This window comes from Hippopotamus amphibius, chromosome 3 (assembly GCF_030028045.1).
Source record: "Hippopotamus amphibius kiboko isolate mHipAmp2 chromosome 3, mHipAmp2.hap2, whole genome shotgun sequence".
Classification (NCBI taxonomy): Eukaryota; Metazoa; Chordata; class Mammalia; order Artiodactyla; family Hippopotamidae; genus Hippopotamus; species Hippopotamus amphibius.
The window spans coordinates 71,325,265-71,349,276 of NC_080188.1; the positions used below are offsets into that span (position 1 = coordinate 71,325,265).

At 36.8% G+C, this 24,012-nt stretch overlaps 1 protein-coding gene across 2 annotated transcripts; it reads left to right on the forward strand.

Annotated features, from left to right (window-relative positions):
* Positions 1-654: 654 nt before the first annotated feature.
* On the forward strand, positions 655-15,517 carry CISD2 (CDGSH iron sulfur domain 2). 2 transcript variants are annotated; one of them, XM_057726550.1, is made up of 4 exons: positions 655-882; positions 10,655-10,869; positions 12,478-12,531; positions 15,067-15,517. In XM_057726550.1, the coding sequence occupies exons 1-4, from the start codon at positions 780-782 to the stop codon at positions 15,136-15,138; spliced, it is 444 nt and encodes a 147-aa protein (XP_057582533.1). In that variant the 5' UTR covers positions 655-779; the 3' UTR covers positions 15,139-15,517. The 2 variants fall into 2 exon arrangements, with proteins under 2 accessions (XP_057582533.1, XP_057582534.1); XM_057726551.1 differs by lacking the exon at positions 15,067-15,517 and having other exon boundaries at positions 660-882; positions 12,478-13,595.
* The last annotated feature ends 8,495 nt before the right edge of the window (positions 15,518-24,012 follow it).

The following is a 24,012-nucleotide window of genomic DNA, read 5'->3' on the forward strand; positions in this document are numbered from 1 at the left end:
CATAAAATAAAGGAAACCCTAATCCTTGACATTCTTTTACCACTTTCCCAGTTTCAGTTAACCGAAAAAAGAAGCGATCCGCAGAAGGAACTGAAAATATCTCAGGAGGGACTCTCACGGATCTCGTGTGAGTGGCAAACACCTCAGGGCCTCGGAAGCAGGATTACAGTGAACGGCCAAGGGGCAGAGCTGTATGTCAGCGGTTCCGAGTTTAGGAAAAGTATTTTAACTTCTTCTTTAAAAACCAGGCTTGTAGAGGTGAGAGCGAAATTAGGCACGGCGGAGTGTAGGGGAAGGGTGCTTTTAGCAGTATGTGCAGTCCTAAGGTCGCGGCTGGGAAGAGGCCGAGACGAGAGGGGCCCAGGTAAAAAGAGACGCCAGGAGCAACTCACTTCTGAAAGGCACTCTCCGCTTACAAAGCACTCTCGCGTGCTTCACCTCCTCCGACACAGTATCCTCTCAGCGGGCCTCCGGCGTCTAGAGACGTAAAGGGCCCACCGTGAAGGCCCTCCTCACAGTCGAGACTCCGAAGCGGGACTCGCCATCCCTCAGGCCCCGCGGCCGCCCGCGCCCCCTCGGCATCCGCCGGGCGCGCGCACGTCACCCGCCCGCTGCCAATCGGCGCCGGGCAGGTCACCTCTCCTCGCTTGCCCGCAGCCCCGCCCCGGCCCGGTCCTGGCTTGCGAGCGCCCGCCGGCCGCTTCCGCTCTCGGCGCAGGCGCGACGGCTCGGCCAGAGAGCGGCTGGGGTCGGGCGAGGAGCGGACGCTGCTGGCCAGGATGGTGCTGGAGAGCGTGGCCCGCATCGTGAAGGTGCAGCTCCCCGCGTATCTTAAGCGGCTCCCAGTCCCAGAGAGCATTACCGGGTTCGCCCGGCTCACAGGTAATCCTTGCCTTCAGCCAGTCCCCATCCTTGCAAGCTTCCCAAGGCGGAGGGTGCGAGCGGGCATCTAAAAACCCTCGGGCCGAGGGGCGGGGCGGAGCGGAGCTGGGCGGGTGGCGCGTGACCTGGTGAGCCTGAGCTCGGAGGGAGGTGGGCGCGCGCCGCCACTGCATCCTGGGAGCGTGTGTGAGGCCACCTCTCGGTACTTGGCAGCCCCGGGTGCTTCTCCTCGTGGCTGTCTCCAGTGTCTCTCCGTGGTGAGAGACCAGGTTTTTGCAGAGAAGGTGCTGAGTTGAGAACGGGCCCATCTCTTTCATCTCCATCGCTCCCTGCAGTGTGCTTGTTTATTTTAAAGCAGGCTAAGTCTTCGTTATCTAAGGCGCTGTGTATCAGGCCGTCCCAGCTCTTGGCTGGGTTTTACCCACTTCGTGTGGGTGTGACTGTGTGGGAGAGAGAAACACAGACATAGGCGTAATATGTATTGGCGGTTTTATTTTGTAACAAAATTAGAAAATAAACTCCAATCCCATAGGGGAGAGTTCACCTATCATGGGGACGTTTGCGGTCCCCTCCATTACTACGGGCCTGGAGGCAATTTCGTTTACTCGAGTTGGAGGAAAAATACCTTTGCTAGTATGATAGACCAAAAATTAAAAACATGAAATTTAATGAATATCTGTAACATTCCGTACTGAAGTTCCCTCCTTTACAAAACAGAACCCACAACTCGCGATTTCACATCTAAAGGATGAAAATTTCCAGAATGCAGTCAACACTTGGAAGATTTTGTTGGGTTCTGAGCATTATAGTGTAAGATGGGATATTGGTAAACCAGGCTCAGGGACTGATTAGGATGATGGAGGGATGGAAACTATATTGATAAAGCAAACACTGAATTCATATGATCTGACTACCAGGGAATGTAAGCATGAATTAAGATAATTTTGAGGTAAATAGGGTTGCTTAGCCTGGAGCAGTCTGGAGATCTGTGGTAGCTGACTTAAAATACAGTATTTGGAAGACTGACTGGTGGAAGAAAAATAAGATTTAGTCTGTGTAGACCAAATGACAGAACTAGGGCCAAATTAGTGATAGTTATTCGAACATGGATTTTAGCTGCATGTTCAAGGAATTCTTTTTTAAAATTAGAGAATACTTTACCAAACAAATCCCCCTCTCAGATTCAAAATAAAAAAAGGCGGTGTCGTTGGGGGGAAATGAATTGGGAGATTGGGATTGCCATATATGTATTACTAATAAAAAAAATCAAATTGTACACTTTAAATATGTGCAGTTTATTGTATGTCAATTGTATCTCAGTAAAAGTTCTTAAAGAAAAAAAAACTGCTTGCTCTACGCAGTGTACTAATTTTGCTTTTAATAAAATCACCGAAGCCTTCAATTAAAAAAAAAAAAATAAGCGGTGTGTGGTGGTAGAGAGATTTAGATGGAGTAAACTAGATGACTGTTCAAAATCTAGAGATTCTCTGACTGATGGTCAGAGACATTTGCTGTTGACAAATGGATTGTGAGATTTTAACATTTTTAGATTTTAAGGGGTTTGATAGAAAGCATGTAATTGAATAGAAAAAGTGGTAACTGAGTCATAAACATTGAAAAGAAATATCTAAGCATAAGGAGCAACAATGAAAAAACTTTGAAATCGTGTTTGTAAACAAAATCTTCTTTTGATTCTACTAGTTTATTCTGATAGATTGCAGCAAATAGATAAAATTTTGCCTTTTTCTCCCCTTATTTCTTTTACTGAAGTACTTTACATATTTTAATGTATTCCTTATCTTGTTCCAACAACTACATATGTAATCTTAGTTTAGATTAACATCACAGTAGGCCTAACCATTGCCCTGCAGCTGGAAATTTGGAATGTTTATATATGTATACATTTTATTCATAACGTGCAGTGGTAAGTAGCCCTGTACCAATCGTTATTTTTTCCTTTTTTGAATTATACCCTTGAATGTATTCCCTAAATGGTAATATCAGGTCAAAAAGATATGATCATTTTGTGACATTTGTTCCCAGCTGCCCACTTACGTTGTTAAAAATTTGCTTGTTAACTGCTGAGTTTTTAAAGTCAAGAAAGAAAAAGGACTCCTTACTCCCACCCCAATCAAGTTTAACCTGAATTGTGTGTTTTGATTCTGATTGTGGGTGGTTTTATATTAGTTTCAATTTTCTGTAAATAGAGCATAGTTGAAGCAGATTGGAAAGTATGATATTTGATTTAGTGACTAGGAGATTTTCAAACCATTCTTTTTTTTTTTGCTTCTGGAGGATTCCTACTGTCAACAAATATTTAATTCCTGTTAAAGGCATTAAGAAAACTCAGCCTAAACCTTTTCCCTCTCGAATCAATAATATATAGTAGTTTCCTCTTTAAAACTGTTAAATACGAGGGTGAATCAAAAATTATGTGCACTCCGGTTATATTACAACTTCTGTTGGCTGCACTGTCTTATCAGTGCTTTCTGTTCAAGGCTACTGTCTCTCCAGTCACTGCTGTGCAGGTGTGAACGTGTTACATCATTTCATTTGTATCTGCGGTGCAAGCAAAAATGGATGCCCCACTTGTGATTTGCACGAAAGAAGAGCAGCGTGCAGTGATTCGGCTTTTGTGGTCTGACAGTATCCCTGGTGCCGTTATTTATTGAAGACTTTGGATTAAACGCAGAGGACTGCTATACAACGACACTGTGATCTTGCATGACAGCGCGTGTCCGCACACTTCTGCCCACACTGTCGACACTCTGCAAAAACTTCATTTTGAGGTGTTAAAGCATCCTCCCTATAGTCCTGATCTTGCTTCATTGGACTTTTACCTGTTTGGTCCTCTGAAAGCAGCCCTACGAGGACAAAGGTTCACTTCTGATGAAGACGCGAAGACAGCGGTACATTTGTGGCTTGCAGCTCAGCCTAAAACATTTTTTAATGAGGGAGTACGAAAGCTTGTTGACAGATGGACAAAGTGTATTGAAAAGCAAGGAGATTATGTCGAAAAATGATGTATTTGTCTTTTCTAAAAGTTAATTAAATTCTACAGCCAGAGTGTGGATAGTTTTTGACTCACCCTCATATTTAATGTGAAGACCGATTCTCAGAAATAATGACAACTCTGATAAATATCTTTATAGTGCATATTGTAAGTCCCATTACAGTGTGTCTACAATTTAGTTCTCATTGTAAAGCCCATTTGTTTAGGAAACATTAACATGTTTGTAATAACTACTTTATGAAAAAAATGGGATAGTCTGTTTTTCACTGGACAATGACAATATAACAGTTGCAGAATCTATTTTGGAGCCCTATGAAAGAAAAACTTCAATGACCAATTTCCTCTCCGAGTCTCCCTTCCTGATTAGATTGTAATAGCTAATGACATTTGACTGTCTTGAACTACTTGTAGAATCCATATTAGACTTTTTTTTGTTGAAATAAAAACTTGTAAGATAACTTTTCAACATAATTGTTTAAAATGTCTACCAGACCAAGAATATTTTCATTTTCTATCTATGACAATTAGAGCAAAAAAAAGTTTCAGTTCACATTATTGTTGCCTGTTTTTCCTTCCCTATTTAGATCCAGTGGTTTCTTAAAGCAATTGACTCTCTCATGGTGACTCAGCATTCTTAGTAAACACTTGGAGATCCTTAATTACTATACAGTATTTATAGATAGACCTTATCTATCAGAAACAACTTATCTGTCTTTGTTTAGGTTACATTGTTAAGAGCGAGGCTTTTAAGGTAAATTAGTATACTTCTGCCCTTTGAAAGTATAGTGTATTCAAATACAGTGACTTTTAAAACTTTCCCTGTCATATAAACTTTTTAAATAGAATAACAAAAAAACTTCCCATTCAGAAGTCAAAAAAATTTATTTCTAGATTTAAAAGCTAGCTGTGAAACTTGGAATATAGTAGTTCTTCATTTAAACTAGTTAGGTTCTTTCAAACGTAATGGTTTTACTCCTAAAGACAAAGCAATGAATGCGAAGACTATAATAATAATTTTCCCAGAGTAACACAAACATGTCAGAACTGACACTTTCAAGGTCATTAGCTCTAGGAAGGGCCAATTTTGAGCAAAGAATTTAAGAAGGGGAACAGAGTTGAAAACATATATCCACAGAAACACTTGTACAAGCATGTTTATAGCAGCCTTATTTATAATAATCCCAAACTGGAAGCAACCCAGGTACCTACCAACAGGAGAGTGGATAAACAAATTATGGCATATTCATAGAGTAGAATACTGGTTAGTAATAAAAAGGAACAAATTAGTGGTCCACAGAATGATGAATCTCAGAAATTTTATATTGCGTGAAAAAACCTTCGTCGGTTATAGGAATCAGTGGTGGGGAGATAAACTAGAATGGGGCAGGGGAGTACTTTCCAGGGTGATGGAAATAGTTTACATATTTTTACACATTTTCAGTGGAGGCTACAGGGTGTATTTAATTGTCACAGCTCAGAGCTAAACACGTAAGATCTGTTTATTTTATTGTATGTAAATTTACCTTTTTTTTTAAAGAAATGGAACAAAAGGGGAGTTTTCTTAATAAGTGTAATAAGTCATTAAGTTCAAACTAAAGAGTTGCATTTATTAACATGTAAATAATAAAGGTTATTTCTGAAAGATTGAAGAATTTTATTTTGGAAAACTTTTATTTTTGAATATTTGGGAAAATATTTACATAGTGTAAGTTGTAAAAGTTTTTTCCCCTTTTCCTAGATAGACAAACTGTATTTAAAAGTCAGTGTAATTAAAGATTATACTAGCCTTTGTGGAGAACAAGTTTGATGTCATTAAGACATTTTCTTCCACGTAACCACTCTGCATTTTAGAATTCCTCAAGTCATCAAGTATTTATTGAGCATTTACTATGGGTCAGGCAATGCTCTAGGTATTGGGACACTGTTCTATTTATAGTAGTGAGTGGAAAAAAGATTTTAAAATTATTAATTTCATTTTGGTCCTTTGGTCCTGAAGAGTTTATATTAGCTTTTAAGTGGTAATAGTAGAGCCATCCTTTAAAAATATTTTATTTTCATCTTTCTGTAGTTCAGAAATTAAGTCATTTCTATGTTTTACCTGTAACGATACATAAGAAAATGTTATGCGCATATATATGGAATCTAAAAAAATGGTACTGATGAACCCAGTGGCAGGGCAAAAATAAAGATGCAGATGTGGAGGACGGATTTGAGGATGTGGCCAGGGTGGCGGGGGGGTGGGTAAAGGGGAACCTGGGACAAAGCGAGAGGGTAGCATTGACATATATACTCCACCAAATGTAAAATAGAGAGCTAGTGGGAGGCTACTGCATAACACAGGGAGATCAACTCAATGACGTGATGACCTAGAGGGATGGGGTAGGGAGGGTGGGAAGGAGGGGATATGTGTATGTATACAGCTGATTCACTTTGTTGTACAGCAGAAACTGGCACAACAGTGTAAAGCAATTACACTCCAGTAAAAAGCTAAAAAAAATAGTTACCCCCTACTCATCTACTGGAAAAAGTTATGAAATTATTAGCAATCACATTGCCAGTATTATTTTTATGGTATCATTATATGCAACCTTTTGGAAAGGAAAAAGTACAACAAAATAGAAATATAACAAAATAGAAATATAACAAAATAGAAATACAACAAAATGTTACCAGCTCTTGACTGGTGGGATTAAAAGTTATTTTATTTTTTACACTTTTCTAAATTTTCAAATTTTGTAAAATTTTGTAAAATAAATGCTATTTCTGATAATCCTAAAACAATTTTAAAATGTACTGTACAAAATATACATTATACCTAACAGTAGGTAATAGATTTCCCTTCACAGTAGCTAATATATTTGCTGTAGCTCAATATATATCAAACAGGTTCATAGGAAATAGCCAGTCTTAAAAGTTTTTTTTTTTTTTTTTACTTTTTTGTTTGATTTTTCTGTACTTTGTATTTATTCACCAAAAGTCAGCCCTAAGAAATATACTTAAAATGACTTAATTAAGTTTTATAGGTTGTATTATTTTCCTTTATAATCTTTTCTGTAGTTAAATTGAAGTTTGTCATCTTTAAAGAGTAGATTTTACTAAACAAGACTGTTTTATAAATTATTACTTTGTTGTAAGAAATACTACTACCTTTTATCTCTGTATTACTATAGGAATTACCAAGGAATTGTCAGAAGAACAACGTTTTCTGAAGTAGATTTGAAATAGTATTAATACCATTTATGCCCTGAGATTTCTTCACATCCTCATTCGTTTACTTTTTGAGTTTGAGTCACTGAACCTCTTGTAACTTTTTAATTTTGTAGTACACATAATAATCTTTAATGTTATTATACATTCAAAAACATATATTGAATAAGTACTGTTTAAAGATATTATACTGGATGTCGGAACCAGTAACAAGCTAAGCTATTTATTGCCTGATTTAGAAGATAAGTGTAAATAAATATTTATAGTACAATATGGTGAGTGAGAAAGGGACTGACATTTATGCTCTACATTCATTCGTTCGTTGTCATTCATTTAGTGTTTATGAGGTATCTGCTTTGCTGCAGGAGGAGTAGTTAGTACACAACTCCTTTTCCTACAGTCTTTTGGAAGAATCAACTTTATAAACAGATAACAGTAGTATGATAAAAGAAACTGAGGAAAGGGGGCTTGGAAGCAAAGGAGGGGGTGATTAATTTAGCTTTGGGAAATCAAGAAAGACTTCTGGAGGAGGCAGTACTTGACCCTAGTTTTAAAGGGTTCATATAAATGAGTCAGTTAGACCACAGGTAGACAGGCATGGCAGACGGAAGGAATTCATTATACAAAGGACACAGGAAGCCTGCTACTAGGTAGTCAGTAGCTTTGGCTGGCTTCAAGTACATGAGGGATGGGATATTTCTGGGAGTTGAAGCTGTCAAAGTAGCCTTGCCATGTCATAGAGATGCTGCTTTACAGAAACAGTGATCTGTAACAGCACCATCCAAAAGCCTTTCTGTGATGATCGAGATGTTCTCCGTGCCGTCAGTCATGGTAACTACTAGCCAAGGTAGCTGTTGAGCTGCTGAAATGTGACTAGTATGTCTTAGAAACTGAATTTTGAATTTTACTTAATTTTAATTAAATTCAAATAGCCACGTGTGTATTAATCATGTTTTATATCTTCTATATTTTGTGCTACTTGGACATCTTGGGGGCCTTGCTGGCCAGGGAGAACTTGCCCCCTCCCAGGACTAGCTAATGCCAGGAGATAGTAAACTACTTGCCTGTGAGCATACTTTTAATATGCACACCAACCAATCCAAAGCCTGCACCCCAACCACTTCCTTTATCTAACTCTCACTTACCAAGTCAGTATTTCCCCTGCCCTAAATCACCCAGGGCCAGATATGAAACAATTAGGGGCCAACCCTACAGCCCAGAGCCCACTGAAATTATTCAAGCCAACCAGTCCTAAACTGTTTACTCTGCCCTACCTTGCCTTTTCTGTAGAAACCACAATAAAGGCTTGTGCCCCTTCACCTTCCACCTGACCAAGCCTCCTACTTCCCCGTGTGGTCCTGGGTTGGCATGGTGTGACCCCTCCTCTTGGGGATTGTAAGTAACCTTTTCTTTCAAGGCAGCTGTCTCCATGTCTGTCATCTTACCATACCTGATTAAAACAAAATCCTGGGTACAAATCAAAACAGTATGGTTAGTGGTTACATTATCGGACAGCACAGATCTATGGATAGACCTCTCCCCCCCCAAGAAACAGTTCTTTGTCATTTCCAGAACTTTAATTCATTCAGAAGATTTATGTGAAGTGTTTCCACTTTTGTTACGAAAATAGAACAGCCAACTTGACTGGCAAGATCTCATCCTTACAGAATTTCATTCTAGTGACTAAAAGATTATGTCCCCAAAGATTTCTACTCTGTGCACTGTCAGGTTGAGTTGGCAGAGTATTTTTTCAGAGGAGTTGTTACTAATCTCCATAATCTTAATATTGGGTTGGCCAAAAAGTTCGTTTGGATTTTTCCATACAAACTTTCTGGCCAACCCAGTAAAAGCTGTCATTTATTGTATATCTTCCCTGTGCCAGGCACTCTTATGGGTGCTATACATACATAAATAGGTTGTTTCTTCTAGAGCGCATAACAAATCTTTGCTGTGGTGTTGTTTCAAAAATAGTTTCATTTTGGAAGAGTTAATATTAAGCCAGCCTTTCTTTCAATAGTTGAATTGTAAGAACAGTTATCTCTGGAAAGTAGTTTTACCAAGAGAGGAACAGATGAAGTCTTAGATCTGTTGAATTTCATTCATAGTGATTGAGAACAGGCTTTGTACTTACTGTCCTGGACTAAACCTACTTAAGCTACAGTTTACCCACATGGAAAAGGGGAATAATAAAGGTGCCTACCAAATACAGTTGTTTAAGTTAACACAGTGTTAAATGAGGTAATACAGTTGCACCCTTAGCATAGTCTGTTCATTTATCATTAACATTTATTAGCATGCCTTAGCACATGACCTTCAGTTTTTCTCTTTTTCTCCACTAAGCTATTTCTACATAGTGCTTATTAGCAAGATATCAGGTTGGCACTCAGTGAAGGATGACAAATGATAACTCTTTAAAGACAAAAAGGATTCCCTGCAGAGCCCAGCAGAGGCAGGGTACTAGCCAACATTTGATAAACACATGCTGAAATATTTATCATGGCTTCCAGGTGTGTTTGTCTCCATAGGCATAGGGACCATTTCATTTATATCACTTATATTTCCTATCCCCCTAAGATAGTGCTGAGTACTACAGAAGGCTTTAATGAACACTTATGGAATAAGATGTATCTAATAATGAGAATATTCAGTACGTGAAAATTTCAACTAGCTCTTTAAAATAGCTTTTACACAACATTTAGGTGTTTCTTTAGAAGTCACTATGCCTTACCAAAAATGTAAATTAAAGCATTGAAGACATGTTCTGTCTGAAATTATAAACCAGTGGTAAGCTGTTAACGGGATGTTCTGTTGAATGATTTAGACATGGTGGAAATGTTTTCTAAACCTATTAAATATATCACACATTGAAATTTTGTTTATAATTATGGTGATCATAATTCCTAAAACAAAATTAAACACAAATATTCTTAGGATAATGAGATAGGATATTTGATAGAAAATTTTGTCTTCCAGTTTCAAAAGTCTGAAGTCAGCCCGCAAATAAAATAAGGTGGTCCTAGGTATAGGTGTCTTGATGTTTATTCACAGTTTTACAGATAAGTTAAATAGTTAAGAAATTAAAGTGAGAAGTGAAAAATAAAGAATAACCTCAAGGATGAGACATGCTATTTGAGGTTTTTTTCAATTAAAAAAGTTTATTGTTTTTCACAGTAGGTCTTCTTGGTCATCTATTTTATTTTATTTTATCTTATTATTTATTTATTTATTTGGCTGCATCAGGTCTTAGTTGCAGCACCCGGGATCTTTCATTGTGGCACGCAGGCTTCTCTCTAGTTGTGGCACATGGGCTCAGTAGCTGCAGCACGCGGGGCTCTCTAGTTGTGGTGCGCAGGCTTAGTTGCCCAGCCAGGGATCAAACCTGCGTCCCCTGCATTGTAAGGCGGATTCTTAACCACTGGACCACCAGGGAAGTCCCAGGTTATCTATTTTAAACATAGCATTGGGTATATGTCAATCCCAAACTCCCAGTCCATCCCTATTTGAGTTCTGTTACAGGAGCATGCAAACTTTAACAGAGCTGTACATGTTTAGTTTCAGAATGGCTTCGGTTATTGCCTTTCCTTGGTGTACTTGCACTACTTGGCTACCTTGCGGTTCGTCCATTCCTCCCGAAGAAAAAGCAACAGAAGGATAGCTTGATTAATCTTAAAATACAGAAGGAAAATCCCAAAGTGGTGAATGAAATAAACATTGAAGATTTGTGTCTTACTAAAGCAGCGTATTGTAGGTGTTGGCGTTCTAAGACGGTAAGATGTCCATTTACATGTACACTAAAATTTCATGTAGTTAAAATGGTTTTGCTTCTTAAATCCCCAGTTGTGAGGTTCTGTGAGATGAGAGGTTTTCCCATAGTATTCAGCACTGAAAGTCTATTCTAAATTAAAGTTAGCCTCTTATGATTGATATACTTACTGTATTAGAAAAGTTAGAGCAGCACATAAACTTGGTTGGACAAGTTACTTAATCTTTAATCTCTGACTGTCAGGTTTTTTTCTTTAATCTGATAATATATCAGTATCACAGAAATTTTTGAGGATTTAGTAAGACGTGTGTATATCATCTTGTATGTAGTGCAAGGTGTAGTATGTGTGTAGTTAGTATGTATGTATGTAGTATGTACTTGTATGTATTATGAGCTAGTAAATGGCAAGTATAATTATGGATGATTTTTTAATGTGGAAATTAAAAATGGGGAGTTTAGTGGATGCAACTAGAGCTTATCATACTAAGTGAAGTAAGTCAGAAAGAAAAATACAAATATTGATACTATATGATATCACTTATATGTGGAATCTAAATTATGGCACAAATGAACCTGTCTATGAAACAGAATCACAGACGCAGAGAACAGACTGGTAGTTGCCAAGGGGGAGGAGGGTGGGGTGGGAGGTTGGGGTTAGCAGATGCAAACTGGTATATATAGGATGGCTAAATAACAAGGTCCTACCTTTCAGCACAGAAAACTGTATTCAATATCCTATGATAAACCGTAATGGAAACAAATATTAAAAAAAAAAAGAATATATGTATTATAACTGAATCACTTTGCTGTACAGCAGTAATTAACAGAACATTGTAAATCAACTATACTTCAATTAAAAATAATGACCAAACCAAAAAAAAGGAGGAGTTTGGAGTGATAAATTTTAAGTAGTTGATGACATGTTTTTTTTCTACTGCTTTGATCATAGGCTATTTGAGGCTTTAAATACAATAATGTTCATCGTAGCATACTTTGTAATAATAAAATCTTAGAAACAATCTAGATATCTGATAATAGAGAAATGATTAAAGTATGGTATAAAACAAATGATGGGATATTAGGAAGCTATGAAAAATCGTTTTTTAAAGAATATTTAATAACATGGGAGCATGATGTAATATAATGTAAGCAAGAAAAGCATACTGCAGTATGATCCCAATTTTGCTTAAAAAAATGAGTGCACAGTAAATACAGAGGAAAAAAAGATACCAAACTGTTAACTATTGTTACCTATGAATAAGGTTTTAAAAATATATTAAGTGACAAGGTCAGCTCAGAGTTAGAGCTCTGTAGAAAATAAGAACATATTTTGATCCCCTTTTATGACTATTGTATTGACTTGTATGGACTCATCCAAAGCTTTTTAATTAAAATCTGCCAAATAATTAAATATTTAAATTTATTAGATTTGCTGTAGTATTAGGATGTAGTTAGATTAAGATATAGAATATATCTGTTACTCAGGGAAGCTATCTGATGTGGGCTTGTTTTTCCTCCTAAAGTAATGGACTTTCTGTATAAGAACATGTCACAAATATTCTACTTGTTGAATCATTTAAAAACTAACATTTGTAATTTTTTTCCTTTCTAGTTTCCTGCCTGTGATGGTTCACATAATAAACACAATGAATTGACAGGAGATAATGTGGGTCCACTAATACTGAAGAAGAAAGAAGTGTAATAGTAATGAATTAGAATGGAATTCAATTGTGTGCTGTAAAAACTTAAAACAATATTTTTTCATTCTTTGTTTATAGAAGATCTTTCAAATGGTGGTCTTAATTATTGCTACTAATTGAATAATTATTCCTGCCAATTTATTTTCTTGTTACACTACTGTTTATATTTGATACTTTGTATATTCAAAGTCATTTATATAGAAATTAAATTGTGCAACCCTTTCATTCTAACTTCAAAGAATTAATGTGTCTTCCTGCAATAAAACCAACATTTTTAAATTTTAATTGAGAAAGTTTTTGGCAGTGAGTCCAAAGCTGTTTGTTTGAATGTCAATATTTTCAACAAAATCTATACTTTAAAAATTTCTCTCTACACTACTAAATATATTATTTTTTAGTTGCTCTTCTGTTTTGATCATTTGAAGTGATTTTTCCCCTTTTGGCCTTCCATATTCCATGCTTTTTAGATCAGTAAGAAAAATACTGCTGTTAAGAATTGCTTGAGTTTTCAAAGAGAAACTCTTTATAAATATTGTTTTCTATAAATATGAATATCTCAATTTCAGAAAAGACAGGAACTGGGTATAAAAAGTTTCAACAAGGATCGATTATTTACATTATAAAAGACTTGTTTACTGTATAAGACTTGTTTGTGTCTGTTTACGTATGTTGTGTTTATGTATCTTGAGCCGTCTGACTGGGTAACAAGATAGGGTGGGGTGGCAAGACACTTATAGCTACTACAATGAGGAGCTGCTGCAGTTTGAAGGTCAATTAAAAATAAAGTAAATCTGAATTTATGGTAAGATGATAATAGTTCAGTGTTCAAAACTGTGTCTATATGAACATTTTTCTCTTTATTATAGTATATACCAATAAAATATAAAATAAAAAAGGTTTGCAAAATAAACTTACTGGAGAATCTTTAAAACTGGTAATTTTTTAGCCCAAGAGTCTATTTAATTTCATATTACAGTTCTTATATTAATAGCTATCCTTAAGTCTCCCTATTAAAGCTACAGTCCAGTCAGTTCACTGTGCTTTCTTTATATATGAAGAAGGTTCGGGAGGCAGACATATTTAATTCTTACAATAATCATCAAAACTAACAGTTACTGAGCACTTATATGTGACAGACACTGCACTAAGCATGGTACCTGGATGTTTAGCTTATTACATGCAATATCAAAACTTCTATTATGTGACCTTGATTTTCTCATGAACAACAGCAGGAATTTTAAAGTTAGGGTTAGAAATGTAGGTGTGGTTTTGAGAAGTTTTACAAGGTGTATGTACAAAATTGTTGCTCTTTCCTCTCCTTTCCTGGCAGTAGGGAGAAATATAACCACTGTCACTTTGGCTCTGAGTAATTTTTCCCTAAGACCTTTTCTTCAGCAGCCTTAAGGAACTTCACTGTCAGATTAACCAGTTATTTTTCCACGGTTGATCACAAGACTTGGGAAAAATCCTCCTCACCAAAAGTTTGGATATCCTGGTCTGTGGTCATGAAATCAGAGCAACATGTTTTTGTACATGTTCTAGTGGTTCCCATTCTTCGATTTTACAGGAGAAGGTAAAATTTTCCCCAAGTGTGGAGACTAAAGTGACATTATCAATGTTAAAATTATTAAGTAAGAACATTTCAAAAATAGAAAACTGTCTCATAAAAGGTAATTTTAACACCCCAAAAGTAAGAAGGTTATACTCTCAAATAATGTTTTTTCTCCCCCCATTTTCAATTGTTAAAATTTGTTAAAGAGTTGTACCTGAATTTTTCCCACATGTGCAACTTCTTCAGGAGCCTGGGGCTGGTAGCAAGCTGGTAATTTAATTACTGCTTTACGTAAGCATTATTACCAGTTGCCTTCACTTCCTCTTGTAAATTCACAGAATTCTATCACATCTGCCTTAAAAAATTGACATCTCATTGAAATCTAACTGCATCTGAACTGACACAACAGAAGATAACTTAGCTCTTGAAATACATATCTTGGGTTTCTAGAACCTTCAGGAAACAGCTGTATTGTTACTGTGTCACATTATGATCATTTTGAAGACTGCTACTCCTTACCCAGGGAACTACTCATTGCCTTAGTCAGAGGTGAGCACCATCATTACAGAAATAGGTTTTCCAAACTGTTGCGCAGACTTGAGGTATTAAGTGATTCATTCATATGGGTAATTAAGCAAGTTGTGTTATGAAAAGCACATTACAATTCAACTTTGAGTTCAGTGCCTCATATGATGATTCATTAAATTGCTTTTGTATTTTGTAATCTAATTTGTTAATAAGTTTATGGGAAGCTAATTAAGCCAGCTGCTGATCTGTATAGTTCTGTCTACCTTACTGTGATCCTCCATTAGAATCTTCCATTAGAAACTTGCTATTAAACTCTTCCTCTGCAAAGAGAGTTTTAAAATTTTTAACAGTGTTCTTAAATTATGATGGATATTTTATTTACTACTTATCAGAAACATCTAACTGCAATTTACATTTTTAGAATTCAGCTGTGGAGCACCACCAATGTGGAGAAACCAGGAGAGCATTTACTAACTCTCATGTACTTTATTGAGAAGTGAGTGCGCTCAGATCCCCATCTTCAGCGTCTTCTTATTCGTACCTCACACCTAATTCTAACAAGTTTGGTTATCTGACTTCTGCTCCTGAACAAATCACAAGAATCGACAGGGTCCTGCTAGATGCAGGCAACCAATAAAATGTGACAGGTGACAGCAGGGGAGGGAACTAAAAAATAAGTTTAATGTGAATATTAAAAGCATAGCAGCTTGGACTTTGAGGATGCAGGGCAGGGCGGGGGGTGGGGCATGGGGTGAAGGGGAAGCTGGGACTAAGTGAGAGAGTAGCATTGACATATATACACTACCAAGTGTAAAATAGCTAGTGGGAAGCTGCTGCATAACACAGGGAGATCAACTTGATGATTGGTGATGATTTAGAGGGGTGGGAGAGGGAGGGTGGGAAGGAGTTGCAGGAAGGAGGGGTATGGGGATATATGTACAAATACACCTGATTCAGAAAATCTACAAACAGTAAATGCTGGAGAGGGTGTGGAGAAAAGGAAACTCTTGCACTGTTGGTGGGAATGTAAATTGATACAGCCACTATGGAGAACAGTATGGAGGTTCCTTGAAAAACTAAAAATAGTTACCATATGACCCAGCAATCCCACTCATGGGCATATACCCAGAGAACACCATAATTCAAAAAGACACATGCACCCCAATGTTCACTGAAGCACTGTTTACAACAGCCAGGACATGGAGGCACTTAAATGTACATCAATAGAGGAATGGATAAAGAAAATGTGGTACATATATACAATGGAATATTTCTTAGTTGTAAAAAGGAATGAAATTGGGACACGTAGAGACATGGGTGGACCTAGAGACTGTCATACAGAGTGAAGTGAGTCCAAAAGAGAAAAACACATATCGTACATTAACACATATATGCGCAATCTAGAAAAATGGTACAGATCAACCTGTTTGCAAGGCAGAAACAGAGACACAGGTGTATAGAACAAATATATGGACACCAAGGGTGGACAGCAGGGGGGTTTGGGGTGGGATGAGTTGGGAGATTGGGATTGCCATATATACATTACTAATAAAAAAATATCAAATTGTACACTTTAAATATATGCAGTTTATTGTATGTCAATTGTATCTCAATAAAAGTTCTTTAAAAAATACAGCTGATTCACTTTGTCATACAGCAAAAACTGGCACAACAGTGTAAAGCAATTATACTCCAATTATACTTTTAAAAAAAAAAAGCATAACAACTTGAGACAACATAGCATCTTGCACACTACAGTTCTTGAGAGCATAACTGTGATCAAATTATACAAGTGATGTTTAATGATGAATTTGAATCAAGATAAGTAGTTTATGGTATGTAAGAAGGCAGGATATGTGTTGCATTTGGTGATACCAGTTTCCACTTCAAATAGTTAAAAGCTGAGTGCTAAAGTGTTTGATCTGGGTGGAAAGTTATGCAGAAAATACCTTGAATCTTTCCTTGATATTTGGAGGCTTTATAATAGGAAGTTTTCAGCTGAAACATTTTTCAAGTTTAATGGCTAATTCACTACATAATTTGTTACGGTATGAGGATAACTAAAGGAATGGTGATTTAAACCACATAAATCACATAGATGACGTCCTCCACCTTAGGGAGGATTACAAATCATGTTTAAAAATCATTCAGCCACAGTTCTGTGACTGCCTCACTGCCTTGCTGGCCATGCAGTCCCGTTGCACCAGAGGTAAGATTATAGAAGACTCTCAGAGCTGTTGTTTTATTTTAGCTATGCTGCATCATCTGAGGTTATGCTTTAGTTTGTCATAGTAATCTTTTACTGGAAGCTCACTTTGTCAGTTTAGAGAGTCATCTATTATCTTTTGCAGAAATCCAGTTTAGTAAAGTCATGTAGCACACATTTTTATATAAAAAGTAGATTGTTCATATTATTAGCAATTGCATTGTGCAATTTTCTATTAATTATGCTGTTTTTTAAAGTTTTGTTTTGGCTACATGGCATGCAGGATCTTGGTTCCCCATCCAGAGACTGAACCCATGCCCCCTGCAGTGGAAGCTTGGAATCCTAACTACTGAACCTCCAGGGAGTTCCATTTATGGTCTTGAAGGATACTGAAAATCTGTTCAGAGAGGGATATCTGTGTCATTCATTGAGATGACATCACTTTTTGTTTCCTTTGGTTTTAATGCTTGATTCTTTGCTTACAGAAAGTATATCTGTGACTCTGTTTTCTCACAACACTGTTGCCAAATAGATCAGCCACAATATTTACAAATTACTGATGTCTATTATAAGGCTATAATTTTGCAAAATAATGTAGAAAGGGGAAAAGGGTAGTAAATTGCATAATTACAGAGGTGAACCCTGTAATAGTGAGAAAATAAAAATGTCAACAAACAATTCACTCAATTTTCAAATTTCCTGTAATTTTCCATTAGTATTCATCATAAATTCCTCTGCATTATCACACTAAAGATACGAATCAATAACATCCATTCAATAAATTTAAGATAGATGTACAGAATCTTCAACTATGTTGAATGCTGCCAAGAAGTGAAATAACATGAACTAGAAAGATGTTCACTTTAAAATTCTGCATGCAAGTGTGTAGCAACACAGTGGAAAAATCTAGAGGAAATGGATAATTTTCTAGAAAAACATGAAAGATCAAATGTAACCCAACACAAAATTTTAAAAGTTAATAGACCGATTACCAGATAAGGATGGAAAACGGGATTTTTTAAATCCACAATTTTAAAAGTACTAGGGTTTTGAGAGAGATGATCCTAATGTGATTTAAAGTATCCCAAATTTTTTTAAAAAGGAAAAACTCCTCATCTCATTTCATATAGCTAGTATAACATTAATATAAAAACCTGATAAAGAAACACAAGACAGGGACTTCCCTGGTGGCGCAGTGGTTAAGAATCCGCCTGCCAATGCAGTGGACACGGGTTTGGGCTCTGGTCTGGGAAGATCCCACATGCCGCAGAGCAGCTAAGCCCATGTGCCACAACTACTGAGCCCGTGTGCGCAACTACTGAAGCCTGTGCACCTAGAGCCCATGCTCCACAACAAGAGAAGCCACTGCAAGAGAAGCCCATGCACCACAACAAAGAGTAGCCCCAGCTCTCTACAACTAGGGAAAGCCCGCGTGCAGCAACAAAAACCCAACACAGCGAAGGAAGGAAGGAAGGAAGGAAGGAAGGAAGGAAGGAAGGGAGGGAGGGAGGGAGGGAGGGAGGGAGGAAGGAAGGAAGGAAGGAAGGAAGGAAGGAAGGAAGGAAGGAAGGAAGGAAGGAAGAAAGATAAGGCCAAAAAAAAAAAGTCCCAAAAAAAAACCATAGGCCAATTTCAGCTATACATATAGATGAAAATTCTAAATAAAAATGTAGCACTGTAATGGCCATCATCACAAAATCTGGAAACAACAAATGTTGGAGAGGGTGTGGAGAAAAGGGAACTCTCTTGCACTGTTGGTGGGAATGTAAGTTGGTACAGCCACTATGGAAAACTATTTGGAGGTTCCTTAAAAAACTACAAATAGAACTACCATATGATCCAGTAATCCCACTCCTGGGCATATACCCAGAGAAAACCATAATCCCAAAAGAAACATGTACCATAATGTTTATTGCAGCACTATTTACAATAGCCAGGACATGGAAGCAACCTAAATGCCCATCAACAAATGAATGGATCAAGAAGATGTGGCATATATATACAATGGAATATTACTCAGCTATAAAAAGAAATAAGATGGAGATATATGTAATGAGGTGGATAGACCTAGAGTCTGTCATACAGAGTGAAGTAAGTCAGAAAGAGAAAGACAAATATTGTATGCTAACTCATATATACGGAATCTAAAAATGGTACTGATGAACTCAGTGACAAGACAAGAATAAGGATGCAGATGCAGAGAATGGACTGGAGATCTCGAGGTTTGGGGGGGCGGGGGGCGAAGGGGAAGCTGGGCCAAAGTGAGAGAGTAGCATAGACATATATATATACTACCAACTGTAAAATAGATAGCCAGTGGGAAGTTACTGTATAACAAAGGGAGTTCAGCTCGATGATGGATGATGCCTTGGAGGACTGGGACGGGGAGGGTGGGGGGGATTCGAGGGAGGGAGGGGATATGGGGATATGTGTATAAATACAGCTGATTCACTTTGGTATACCTCAAAAACTGGTACAAGAGTGTAAAGCAATTATATTCCAATAAAAAAAAAGAATGTATTTACCTAGTAAATATATAAAAGTAATACTACATAAAAAAATAAAAAAAATAAAAAAAATGTAGCACTGTAAAAAATTTAAAAAATATATTTAAAGAAAGGTTAACCACTATGGCAAAAAAGGATTGTTTTCCAGGAATTCAAGAGTGTTTTGATTTCAGTAAATGTATTAACAATTACACGAATGAATTAAAGAAAACATGGTTATATCAATAGATGTTAAAAGGTGTATTGCTAAGATTCAGTAGCCATTCCTAACGAAGATTCTTGAGTAAAACAGAAATTGAAGGAAACTACTTAAACACAATGAAGATTATTTATGAAAAGCCTACGGGTGTTTAAAATCATCAGGTGTTTCAATTAAAATCAGGAACTAACAGAAATGGCTACTGTCATTATTATTAAAGATTATCTTGCAGGATCCAGTGACTGTTGATATGATTATATGCCTAGGAAACCACGGAGATTAGGAAAAACAGAATTAAAGAGGGAGTTTTAGTAAGGTATTTGGAAACAAGGTGAATATACAAAATTTAATAGCAATAAGCACTTTGAAATGTTAATGGGAGAAATATTTCATTCATTTCAATAACAACAACAACAAAAAGCTAGAATAAATTTACCCAGAAAAGTACAAGACCCATAAGAAAAAAATAACCTATAAAAATGTTACTAAAAGCAATTGAACAAAATTTAAATATATGAGAAAATACTACTGTAAAAATATAAATCTCAGGACTTCCCTGGTGGTGCAGTGGTTAAGAATCCGCCTGCCAATGCAGGGGACACAGATTTGATCCCTGGGCTGGGAAGATCCCACATATCTCGGAGCAACTAAGCCCATGTGCCACAACCACTAAGCCTGCACTCTAGAGCCTGCGAGCCACAACCACTGAGCCCATGTGCCGCAACTACTGAAGTTTGTGTGCCTAGAGCCCATGCTCTGCAGCAAGAGAAACCACCACAATGAGAAGCCCACACATCACAAGGAAGAGTAGCCCCCACTCACCACAACTAGAGAAAGCCCGTGCACAGCGATAAAGACCCAACGCAGCCAATAAATAAATAATAAAATAAATCTTAAAATATATATATAAATCTCTTAAAATTAATAAATTCAATAAAACTCACATTAGAATCACAAGTGTATTTTAAAATTAGAGTAAACTATCTTAGGATTCGTTTAGAATAGTCAGAAAATTCTACAAAAACAAACAAAATAAAATGAGAGGAACTTTACTCACCAGATATCAGCATATGCTATAGTCATTGGAATCAAGTCAATTAATATAAGAAAAATAACTGCATTAAATAAGAATAAACAAGGTTAATAGAAAAGAATTGAGATGAAAGTTTACTGTATGGCAAATATGGTGTTTTAATTCAAAGAGAAAACAAAGTGGACTCCCAATTTTCAATACCAGCTTTGATATGACATAAAATTGTTTTTTAAATGATTATTGCAAATTCCCTGGCAGTCCAGTGGTTAGGACTCAACGCTCTCACTGCCGGGGCCCCAGGTTCCATCCCTGGTTGGGGAGCTAAGATCCTATAAGCTGTGTGGTACAGCCAAAAAAAAAAGATTTTTAAATTATTTTAGAAAGAGAGTTGGGTAGTGGGGAGAAGAAGAGACTAAAGACAGGGAAAACCTATGTGGCAAAATTAACAATTTTTTGTGACAAAAGAGATAACGTCAAATATCAATTGTATGTAATAAATATGGAGGAAATTGCAATGTAATTTACAGACAAAGAGTTAATACCTATACTGCTATGCATTATATAATATATAATGATAACACATACTATAGAGCACTTACAAACAGGCAAGAAAAAAGCAAACAAAAACATGGGCAAATATAAAGACATAACCATAGAAGAGTCAATCCAAACGATCACATCGTGTAAAATTACGCTCAAACTCACTAGTAACCAGGGAAATACAAATAAAACTCTAGAAGACTGTCACTTTATACCCCATTAGCTAGATGGTCACATAGAAAGAAAAGCAATACTTATTACTGGTATTTTTTTTTTTTGCAGGAGGGACCAAGTACTCTCAGACATTGGTGGTAAGAAATACAGATTGTTACAGTCTTTTGGGAAAAAAATACATTCTTTGTCACAGTAATCCTATAGAAATGAAATCAGTATGTATGTCCATATATATATATAATTTATTGCTACACTGATCTTAATGGAAAATACACATTAGAGCTATGTTAGTTGACTCAGTATTCCTGTGCAGTAGTGATGGGATATATATACATATATGGATATATACATACACACATGCACTCTTCTTTTGGGTATGGTGTGTGTATTTATATGTGTTTGCGTATGATTTTATGAGCATGAGGAACAATGGGAGTGATATATTCTAATGGGGAGGACATCATGTGTCTAGAGAGGTAGGTAGAGTAAAGAAGGCAATGTGAGTGGGAAGGGGAAGAGGAGAGCGAAGGGTAAGCAAATAGAACAAAATGCTAAATTTCGTGTATGTTATCCCATTTCCAAACTATATAAATTAAACATGTTTATACACGGTAAGAAAGTTTAAAATGTTAAATGGATTTGATATCATGATGGTCATTTGATAGCATTGCCCAGAGCAGTTTTAGATAAGTGGAAGCAAAGAATAAAGTAAAATAGTTTGAATGATAAATAAATAGTAAGATATCAGACCACTACAAACTGAAACTTTACCAAAGTACACTAATAAAAAAGTAAAATATAATAAACAACGATGGACAAAAAAAGGGATAAAGAAAGTCACTACATGTTATGCATATGAGGCAAAGGTGGCCTCTGTATATTGGCCCATGGGTTGTTTATTTCTTTACAATAGGCTGACACCCACTAGCTCTAAAGCCCACTGATACCAAACCAAAATTTACCCATCTACTTGTTTTAAACATAGTCCAAACAAACAGATTTTTAGAAATGTAAAGCTTGCCTGCTTTACCTACCCTGGGAAACCGTGTCCAAAACCTGCGTGCCACAGATAAAATAAGCCTTGGGCTGTGAAGACTCTAAGCTGCTACTGCCCTTTGGAACTGTCTAACCCAGAGACTTCTGCCATGTTGCTGAGTGACATCATACATAAGCCCGCTAGACGTAAAACCTCTGTCTCTTGATGCCTCTTTTGCACCCTTGCCCTCCTCCCCTTCTCCATGGTGGCCTCAGGCCTTAAGCCTCTGAACGGTGCTAGGGCCTTTCCCAACTTGCAAACCTGTAAATAGAGCTTGTGTGCGCTGCTGCCATCTCATGGCCATAACTTTTTCTTTGATCAGCCCTGAAATGCTCACTCACCCATCTTATACTACATAATAATAAAAGTAAAAATTCACCAGGAAGATACACCACTTCTAAAATTATAGATACCTAATCTATCCTCAAGATAAATAAAGCCAAAATGAATAGGATTGCAAAGAGTAATTGACAAATCCACAAATACAGTGAGAGATTTTAACACATCATTTTCAGTAATTGACTAAATGGACATAAAACGAGTAAGGCTATATAAATTATACAGAGCTATATTCAACAATTTAAGAATCCCTATTTTTTTCAAGCATACTTGAAATATTTACAAAAATCGACCAAATATTAGGCCTAAAGTTATCAAACTTTTAAATTGATATTGAAACTACAAAGAACTACTATTAGTAATCATCAACAAAAGGTTATCCAAAAGAGATTTTAAAATTTTAGAAATTAAAAACACACTTCCAAATAATTTACAAAATCAAGAAGTAATTGTAATAAAAATTAGAATGTACTTAAAATTGAGTGAAGATAAAAGATTACAGACCAATAAATATGTAATAGCTGAAGCAATACTTAGAAGGAAATTTACCAGAATCAATTCACATTCATGGGAAGGACAACAGCTTATACTTACAGTCTGTCCAAAGTCTATACTGGCTTTTCTACTCTATGTCATAATACAGTCCAAATATACCTAGACTGTCTGGACATTCTGTAGAACATCATATATGTTTGTCATATTGGCAAGTAAAAACAGACTAAGAAGTAGTAAGTATGCTGGATGTCTGGGATACATGCAGTCCTGAGAATAAGAGAAAACTCTTTGAAGATTAAGGGGCCTACCACATCAGTGAAGGTTTTAGAGGGGTCCAGTAGTCCTGGGTAGGTTTAAAATAAAGGACAAATTACCGCATGTCACATTCCGACCATGAAGAAGAAGTACAATACCTCACAGGCCTCATTACACTTTGGAGGCAGCATATTCCATAGTTAGGTATACTGCTCTGACCCTTACACTGAGTGACACAGTGGCTGCCACATTTGACAGGAGCTTAGAGCAGGAAAGTACTCTGCAGCGGGTTCAGGGCTGCAGTACAAGCAGCCCTACCATTTGGGCCGTACAGTCCAGCAGACTCTCTGATATTGGAAGTGTTTGCAGTGGGAAAAGGGACCATGTGGAAAATTGCAACATAGACCTATGAGGTTCTCTAGCAAGGCCATGCAATCTGATGGTAGCATGCTGATAATTATATACTTTAATTGTTGCAGGCAGGCTATTTGATCCACCTGACAATGGGCATTAAGTGACCATATGGCTAGAACTTCCCATTATGAGCTTGGCTTTGTTAGACCTATCAAGGGATAAGGACAAG